Genomic DNA, 10,004 nt, shown 5'->3' on the forward strand with positions numbered 1-10,004 from the left:
GAAACGGTAGGGAAAAAAAAAAAAAGAGGAATACTCTCCCTATAGAGCAACAGGAGCCTCAGTGAACTTATCTGCAGAATGGGGGTATTAGAATAGATGACCTTCCTGTTAGGAACTTTGGTGGATCCAAAACATCTATTCCTTTATGACAATGGAAGTGTTGAAGGGTCTAGATTTGATCTGTTTTAGAAAGGAAAAATGAGAGAACAGACGTGAAGGAAAAAAGGCAGCTAAAATGGTCACGCCCATACTACAACAGGTAATTAGAGGGAATGCTAGTGGTGTCTCAATTCAAAATAGCTACTTTTTATAAAGTGTTTTCTGGATCACATTCTTTATGAAGATATACATTTAAACAGTTTTAGAATAAAAAGACCTGAAAATGTGACTTTAATTATAATTACAATGATTTTCATAAGTAGATACACTTTACCAACTAACGAGCAAAAGAATTTACTTACCATTTGTCCTCTAAATTCTCCAACTGCACAAAAGAAACTAAACTCACATGTTTATTCTCCCTTTCTTTCCCAAATTAGGTCATTTATGTAATACTGAACCACTACAAAAGGTAACATACAAAAGATGCTAATGTGCTAAGAAATAAAAGGAACACTTCATAAAAATATAGTGTAGTTTTCTTTTTCCATATGAAAGTATTTAAAAAACCGGTAGCTTGCAATATGTTACAAACATTCTTATATGACACTTTTTGAGTCTGTGAATTCTTGCCAGACATATATAGTGCTCACATCATTCCAGTGAATAACACTCAACATACCAATTTTTTTCAAAGACACAATGTCAAAAATACTTATCGACTTTAAAATTTGTTGTAAAGTGTAAACAATGTCACAGGTGGTTGGCCTATACTACAGAAAAAAGTCTTAAATATTAAGTTAAATTTCAATGTCGGTGAACACAGAAAAAAAAGTAATGTTGGTATTTGAGGTCATTATATTTCCAGCAGCCTGAAGACATTGAGATTTATCAAAATAATGATCTTAGGCACTTTGCCTACCCCTTTCTTTTGGGAATCTTTAATTTATGTGACATATTTAAATAAATGGGAGTTAACTCTTCATATGCTTTGGAAATTAGATGAGAAATCATTCTTAAAAATTGTAAAAAATGTAGCTGACTACACACTATATAGTATTATTTGTACCTGCCATCAGGTGCTGTAAATATTAAAGGGTAATTTTCTTCAACCTTTCTGGTTAACATAACTCACCTGCCCTTCAGCTTGCCAAGTGAAATTCATGGAATGGATATTGACAGGAATGGCTGGCATTCTCTGTTGTGCTCTTCTGAAATCATGTGTAAAAGGGGCCATTTTCCCCTCTGAAACAATCAAGATATCTTCTTCAAATCCTGGTTTTAAAAAAACAAATAAAACTATCAAACTAGCTGGACTTAAAAGCATCCAAATAAGAACTTGCACGCAAAAAGAACACCAAAGAATTAGTAATGGGTCATTTCTTTTCACAAGGCACCTGCCTTCGTACCAACTGTCATTCCTGTGGGCGATAAGAATGATGCCAAAGAAGCATGCTTTCAGGGAAAAAGAGTGGACGTGGAATTAACTGGTGCTAGCAAATGCTGGGTCCACCTAAAAACGCAGGATTGTAGAAACTAGCAACAGCATGATCAGAACACTAGATCAGCTTAGGTTTCTTGAGAGAGAAGTTTATACTCTTTTAGATGGAAAATAGCTAATTAAAAGGCGGAGCCCAACCTTCCTTGGAAATTAAGCTTTGAAAACATACTAAATGTACGCATCTCTCCTCCTTTAAGGGAAAAGCTGGACAGAGAGTGAAGACCCAGGCAGGGGAAGAAGCAGAAGCTCCATAGGCGCGAAACCTTACCTATGAGCACTCTCGCCTGGTGAGCATCGATCCACAGGTACAGGCTTTCCTCCGGCGGCTGCCCGACCTCCGCCCGCAGCACCAGCAGGCACGGGAGGATGCTCCAGAATCGGAGCGCGGCGGCAGGGAAGGCGCTTCTCCGGGCCATACTACTCCGGACCTCCTGGCTGGTGGCTCTCGCAGCTGAAACTCCTGCCGCACCTACCCAACCTGCAGCCGTTAAGCTGTCTCTCAGCCGGAGCCGTTCCCGCGTAGTCAGCTGGGCGTGTAGCCTCTCGGCTTTGATGCGAGTGAGCCCGGGTGAGCGCGAGGAGGAAGAGGAGAAGGGAGTGGAAGAACCGGCGAGAGCGGGGCAAGACGGGGCGGGGGGGGGGGGGGGCGGGGGGAAAAGCTTCGGAGCCACAAAGGAGAGGGCAGCAATAGGGGTGCAGAGGACAGAATAGAGAGATTCTGGCACGAAGGACCAGTGCTGAACAGCACTCACAAGCCTGAGAAACTTGTCTGCTCGCCTGCTGGGCAAGGTGGGTGCTGAGCTCTGAAGCTCAGGCTTCAGAAGTCAGACCCCAGGGAGATGGCTGGGGTTGGCTCCATAAGGACAGCCTGGAGGGAGCTAGTGTGCCACAGCTAGCTAGGAAGGAGAGCGGGAAGGGCCGGCGCAAGTACGGTGCGAACGAGGAGGCACTCGGCCCAGTCGGCCGCCACTGGGCGGCGCTGGGGAGACGCACGGGGGTGGGGCGGCACGGGACCCCTGAGGCCGCGTCCACGCCGCCGTGCGCCGCGTGGGAGCACGCACGAAAGGCGCACCTGGTGGAGGGAGATGCGGAGAAGGGCGCTCAAAGGCGCCTCTGGGACGTCCCTCGCTTCTGCCTCTGGCTAGACGAGGCATGAATGGAGGGAAGTGGGGTGAACTGACTTCACAGGGCTTGACTGAGCGCAGATGATGATGATAACTCCCATTTGTACTCCGGGGCTAAATGAAGGCGCATATTCCTCCACTTCTCCCTTTCCGCTACTGTCATTCCTCCTTCTGCAAACCCTATCCTCACGCATCCGCGCTAAGCTGACACGGCGCATTCCCATCCATTTAAAACCCAAGACTCGACCGTCCAGTGGTTCCCTAATGGCTGGCGCTCAGGTTGGCGGGGGCGTGGGGTTTCATTGCTCACTTGCCTGACACCATGGAGGATGCTTTTTAACAGCTGTGGAGGCTCTTCTCCCTGCTCACCGGAAGCACCTGGAAGAATTCCCTGAGCTCTGGATGACAGGCTTACCTGACCTGCTGGGGTTGGGATCCCAAAAGTTGTGAATATCTTCATAGTTGCCGGTATTTTAAGAAATTTGGAGGCGTGCCGCGCTGGTACTGAAATCGCAGGCGCTTTAGAGCAACACCAAGGATCTGGCCTTGCCTGTGGGAAGAGTAGTTGGCTGGCAGTGGGCTCCAGCCCAGCCACACCGACTCGACCCCAGCAGAGAGGATTTGTTTTGCCCCCTGCCTAATCCCTTGGATGAGCAATGAAAACGGAAGCAAAGGTTTTTTAAATTTTTTTAACTTAGATTTCAAACTCAGAAAAGAGTTGTTTACTTCTGTCTTTTTTAGCATCCGAATGCTGGACAAATGTCCCAAGGATTGAGCATCTGGGGCTGGGCGTGTTGTTTCACTCAGTCCCTTGCAAAAGTGGATACATCAAGAGGGGAGAGCAAACCGGCAACAACGGAAGAGAAGCGGAACACGTGCATGAATTCAGCTAAGCGTTGGGTCATGAGAAGTTACTAAAAAGAACAGAATATGTGTATTTCCAATTATGAAATATTTTCAACCGTGCAACTGTTGATCTTTGAAAAGAACTAGACGAAATCTACAATGGATTTGAACTTTGTGTTTTAATTGTAAAAGTACTTTAAAGTGCTTGCTTAAACCTCACGTCTTTTAAATAGGTACTATTATTATTCCCATTTTATTGATGGGGAAACAAGGCTCAAAAAGATCCAGTAAGTTAGTTGACTGTGGTTACCCAGTGGTAACTATGGTTACTTACCGGGTCAGAGGCAGAGTCAGGGTTCAAATTTCCAGTCACTCTGGTTTCAGAGCCTATTCTCTTAACCACTATACCTCCACTGATAAGTAAATCATAATTAAGTCTGTTTGCATCCAAAGCTTCACAGCCATTCTTCTTTACAATAACATTTACCTCTTTTCAAAGATTTCATGAGTTTTTATTTCAGTGAATATTCATTTATGTAATGTATTCATATACATTCCGAAACCCTTAAAGCACTTTAGCATTGTAATGCCAGTTGTCCCCCAGTTAAAGATAATACTTTTGCAACACAATGGACATTTTCCTTTACTCCAGAAAGTTGTCGTTTTAATTGGAAATATATTTTTCCCTCAGTAGTGTTCAAACCCCTACGGCTCTTGATGCAAGGACGCCCTCTACAGGTTGTTCTAATCAAATACTAACTGAGAAATAGCCTTCATAAAATTTACTTTTTATGTAGAGAAAAAGAGGGACTAAATTCTCTCCTAATTCACCTTCCTCTGAGTGAGGTCTTTCTGCAACAGTTGAATTTGGTGTTGGTGATACTGGTAGTATATCGTGCTGTAAGGAATTTTTCTTTCCAGAACAACGGGTCTCTGTTCGCTTCTCCCCAGCAGTGGACGCTTAGAAAAATTACATTTTATGATAGAGAAAAGTGTTATTTAAAAATATTGGATTTGGGCTCTTTTGGTTTTTAAAGGGAAGGAAGGAACCAGTCAGCTATTTTCAAGAGTAATATGGTGTATCTTTGGGGGGAAGGTCCATCTAAGAGTTGAATCAGGCTGGACTCTCCCTTCTATTGTTAAAGAGCAAAGAGCCTTTTTAATTCAGAAAAAAGTCATGTTTTAAAATTTCTCTGCTCAAACAGAAATGCAACAATATTTGCACATGATAAAATGTTGGAAATAATATGCTAGGAGGTGTTGTGAGTTAATTTCATTTAGTTGAAAATCCTACCATTTATTTTTCCAGTCCATTATCCTTCCTTTCCTTGTGTAATTAATTCTTGTGAATTACATTTGCAGGCAACTTCATGTATTTGTTCATTAACTCATTCACTCATTCAACAAATATTTATTAAACACCCATTTTGTGCAAGACACTGTCCTAGAAACAACAGGAAAGACAAAGCCAGTGAAAAATATCACGAAACTACATGAGAAACAAAACACGATCCCAGCCCTTGAAGACCACTGGAGCTATTTAAATGAATAAGATAAGTACCCAGGTAACCGTAATTCAAGGCAGAATACAATGATTGTTGACAAAAGGACTGGAAATTCAAAGGAGAAATCTCATATCTGGGACTCTGAAAGTTTTATAGTTCATTCATTCATTCATTAAAAAAAACACTGACTGTGTGTCTGATGTATGCACTGTACAGGTACAGGGGATAGGAAGGCAAGTAAAAAGACAGCCCCTGCTCTTGAACTCTCAGTCTAACAGGGGAGATTGTTAAGAATGAACAATAAAGAAGAATGAATGCCAGGACGGGGATGTGCACAGGGTATTTTGGGACTGGGAGAAAAGTCCCCTAATGCAGACTGGGTTCTGGTAAGAATTCCTACGGGCCAGGGTACTTGAGTAAGCAGTTCTGAAGGTTAAAGGGGAATTGAACATGCAAGGGAGAGAGACAAGGGATGTCCAGCAATAGTGAGAACAGAGATGAGAGAAGGAATGGTACCATCCAGGACCTGAATGTACTGATCTGCAATGTGATGAGCCTGGAGTGGGGGAGAGAGGGATGGATGAAGCCAAAAAGGGAAGTAGGAGTTGGTTATGGAAATTGTGCTGAGAAGAATTCTCAATAATTTATGGAGAGACACTGTCCTCAAGGAGGTGGAGCATAACTCCCCACTCTTTTTTTTTTTTAACATCTTTATTGGAGTATAATTGCTTTACAATGGTGTGTTAGTTTCTGCTTTACAACAAAATGAATCAGTTATATATATACATATGTTCCCATATCTCTTCCCTCTTGCGTCTCCCTCCCTCCCACCCTCCCTATCCCATCCCTCCAGGCGGTCACAAAGCACCCAGCTGATCTCCCTGTGCTATGTGGCTGCTTCCCACTAGCTATCTATCTTACGTTTGGTAGTGTATATATGTCCATGCCTCTCTCTCGCTTTGTCACAGCTTACCTTTCCCCCTCCCCATATCCTAAAGTCCATTCTCTAGTAGGTCTCTGTCTTTATTCCTGTCTTACCCCTAGGTTCTTCATGACATTTTTTTTTCTTAAATTCCATATATATATGTGTTAGCATACGGTATTTGTTTTTCTCTTTCTGACTTACTTCACTCTGTATGACAGACTCTAGGTCTATCCACCTCATTACAAATAGCTCAATTTTGTTTCTTTTTATGGCTGTCCCCACTCTTAAGTGTAGGCTATGCATAGTGACTTCCTTTCATAGCGTTCCATATGGAAAGAGGTAAAAGGAGTAACTTTACCGCAGAGAGACCTAACAGACATGGGTGATCTTGTCCAGGTGATCAAGGTCAACATCAACAGTGATAAGTCATGTTGATAATATGTACCCTGGATATGATGTGATGAGAATGGTAACTTCACCTCTGTGGTCTTCTCTTAAAAACCCATAACTTCTTTCTAATCATGAGAAGAATATCAGAAAAACACAACTGAAGGACATTCTACAAAATACCTAACCAGTAATCCTTAAAACTGTCAAGGTCATCACAAACAAGGAAAGTCTGAGAAATGGTCACAGCCAGGAGGAGCCCAAGGACACACGACAAGTAAATGTAATGAGGTATCCTGGGTGGGATTCTGGAACAGAAAAAGGACATCGGATAAAAACTAAGGAAATCTGAATAAACTATTAATAATAATGTATCAATATTGGCTCATTAACTGTGACAAATATACCATATTAATGTAAAATGTTAATTGAAGGAAAACTGGGTGCGGGATTTATGGAACTCTCTGTGCTATCATTGCCATTTTTCTGTAAATGTAAAACTGTTCGAAAAAATAAAGTTTATTTTAAAAAATTAAAAAGTAAAGTTTATTTTAAAAATAAATGGTAGACCTAGATACATTCAAAAATACTAAAATACTACAAAAAGATGCTCAACATCACTCATTATTAGAGAAATGCAACAAAACTACAATGAGGTATCACCTCACACTGGTCAGAATGTCTATCATCAAAAAATCTACAAACAATAAATGCTGGAGAGGGCATGGAGAAAAGGGAACCCTCTCACGATGCTAGTGGGAATGTAAATTGGTACAGCCATTATGGAGAACAGTATGGAGGTTCCTTATAAAACTAAATATAGAATTACCATGTGATCCAGCAATCCTTCTCCTGGGCATATATCTGGAAAAAAACATATTTCAAAAAGATACACGTGGGCTTCCCTGGTGGCGCAGTGGTTGAGAGTCTGCCTGCCTATGCAGGGGACACGGGTTCGTGCCCCGGTCCGGGAAAATACCACATGCCACGGAGCGGCTGGACCCGTGAGCCATGGCCGCTGAGCCTGCACGTCCGGAGCCTGTGCTCCGCAACGGGAGAAGCCACAACAGTGAGAGGCCCACGTACCGCAAATGAACTTATTTACAAAACAGAAATAGAGTCAAAGATGTAGAAAACAAACTTATGGCTCCCGGGGGGCAAAGGGGGATAAATTGGGAGATTGGGATTGACATATATACACTACTATATAGAAAATAGATAACTAATAAGGATCCACTGTATAGCACAGGGAACTCTACTCAATACTCTGTAATGACCTATATGGGAAAAGAATCTAAAAAAAAAAGTGGATATATGTACATGTATAACTGATTCACTTTGCTGTACACCTGAAACTAACACAACATTGGAATATAAATATCAACTATATTCCAATAACAAAAATACTAAAGTGCTGACATTTGAAAATCAAAGGATTTCTCATAAAAATTTGGATTTTCAGGTTCTTGAGGCTTTTTTTGGGCTTCTTGTGGCTTTCTCAAGTAAAACTGAGACATCTGGCAATACTCCCTTCCAAGAGGATGTGTGTGAGTAGTGCTGTAAGTACAGTTACAATACTCCTCTTTCCAGCCTGCTCCACTCATTTACTTGACTTGCTGGGCTTCTGGAGGCCCAGAAGTTTGCTACCCGCTACTCATGGCCTGGAGGAGAGGCCATGGGACAGGGAGTGGGAAGGTGCCTGAGGGGGCTGAGCCATCCCTCAGCCTGGAAGTGCAGTTATGTGGGAACAAGGACAAAGCCTGCTTTAGAGGAGGATCTTGTCACTGCCCAGCCACCCGTTCACCCCAGCAAACTGCCATCCTGCTGGCCACTCTGCCTTGTGGTCTCCGCCAGAGCTATTTTGGTGACGACAGGTGTTGGGACCGAGACTAGGCTATATCAGCCGCACCCTGAGCTGCGTTTGGAGAAAGAGGGGAGCAGGCACCCCTGTAGCACACTGGTATGGAAAGGGAGCCACAAGACACAAGATAGCAAGTAAAGAGAGCAAGTTGCCAAGCATTGCTTTAATGCAGCCCTGTTTTTAAAAACCAAACACAATATCTATCTGCCTATCTATCTATCTAGTTAATATGTATATAAAACCATGCAGAGAAAATGTCTAAAAGGTTACATACCAAAATATTTCCAAGGGTAACCTATGAGGAGTGAGACTGGGATGAGGGAATGATTTTTCACTTTATGCACAAATATTTTCTGATTTTTTTTTTAATGGGCAGATGCTCTTGTAATTAAAAACCACTTCGAAGAAGAAAGGTTGTTTCTCTCCTGCTCAGTCAGTTTCTCTCAAAGTAGGCAGCTGTCACCACCCTAGTCTAGCACTTCTTGCTATGCTGCTTGCATACTTTATCACTTAAGAACTGTACATCACAACACATGACAGCTCATTACTAAAGCACAGCACAGCTTGAGGGTTCCTCATCAGCACGTGTAACACTCCTGCTCTTCTTCCCTCACATGATGGCATTGCCAAGCAACCTAGCATATCTTGTCTTCCACAAACCATACCCATTATTTTCTGTTCATCCATGCTGTTTCATCCCTATGACATTTAACAGCACTATTTTTTTATAATTGGGAATAAAAGGAAAACAATTGTACTGCCCAATATTAGAGAAATGGAAAACAAATTAGAATACTTTCATAAGATGAATTATTATTGAACTATTAAAATTAATGTTCTGACCTATGTATTCAACCATGAAACTATCATCACAGTCAAGATAAAATCCATTATCCATCACTCCCAAAAGTTGAACAATCATATACTTTAAATATGTGCAGTTTATTATATGGCAACTGCATTGAATTAAATCTGTTTAAAAAATTTTTAAGAAATAAAAAATATTGATGTTTTATCAGGACACAAAAAACACTAACCATAAAAGAAAAAATTGGTAAAGTAGGTGATATTAAAATTAAGACTTTTTTTTATCAATAGATAGCATTGAGAATGAAAAGACAAGCTATAAAGTAGGGGAAGATACTTGGGCATATAGTACTCTTATCCAGAATATATAAAGAATTTCTATAAATTCATAAGAAAAAGGTCAAACAATCTGGTAGAAAAATGGGCAGAAGGCTTGAATAAGCGCTTCACAAAAGAACATATCTGAATGGCCAATTAACACATAAAAAGCTGCTGAACTTCATTAGCAATCAGAATTAAAACTACAGTGAAACCGGTTCACTGCATTCAGAATGCTTAAAATTAAAAAAGAAAGACTATATGAAGTTGGTGAAGAAGTGAAACCTGTACTGCTGATGAAAGTGTAAATTAGTACAATCATTTTGGAAAACTGTTTGGAAATAGCTAGTAAAGCTCAGTGATTGCACTCCTATGGATAAGCCCAAGAAAAAAAAATGTGCACCTATCCATCCAAAGACATGCACTATTTATCTTGGCCCCCTAGTGGAAACAACTCAAATATCAACAGTGGAATGAATTAATAAATTATTATTATTGGTATGATGGAATACTACACGGCAATGAGAATATGCAAAGTACAATTACACACAACACAGATGACTCTCACAGACATCAGGATGAGCTAAATAAACCGAAAGGGTACATACTGCATGATTTCATTACTAAAATT

General features: G+C 41.2%; 1 protein-coding gene across 1 annotated transcript in view; it reads right to left on the minus strand.

Moving 5' to 3' along the window:
- Positions 1 to 2,142, minus strand: part of WIF1 (Wnt inhibitory factor 1) — an 87,729-nt gene extending 85,587 nt beyond the window's left edge. The window contains exons 1-2 of the mRNA XM_007447383.1: positions 1,869 to 2,142; positions 1,235 to 1,374 (exon numbers count right to left, since the gene is read on the minus strand). Coding sequence (XP_007447445.1) covers positions 1,235 to 1,374; positions 1,869 to 2,016 — 288 coding nt within the window. The 5' untranslated portion in view covers positions 2,017 to 2,142. The remainder of the gene's footprint in view (positions 1 to 1,234; positions 1,375 to 1,868) is intronic.
- Positions 2,143 to 10,004: the final 7,862 nt, after the last annotated feature.

The sequence above is a fragment of the Lipotes vexillifer genome, unplaced genomic scaffold (genome assembly GCF_000442215.2).
Source record: "Lipotes vexillifer unplaced genomic scaffold, Lipotes_vexillifer_v1.1 scaffold170, whole genome shotgun sequence".
Taxonomy (NCBI): domain Eukaryota; kingdom Metazoa; phylum Chordata; class Mammalia; order Artiodactyla; family Lipotidae; genus Lipotes; species Lipotes vexillifer.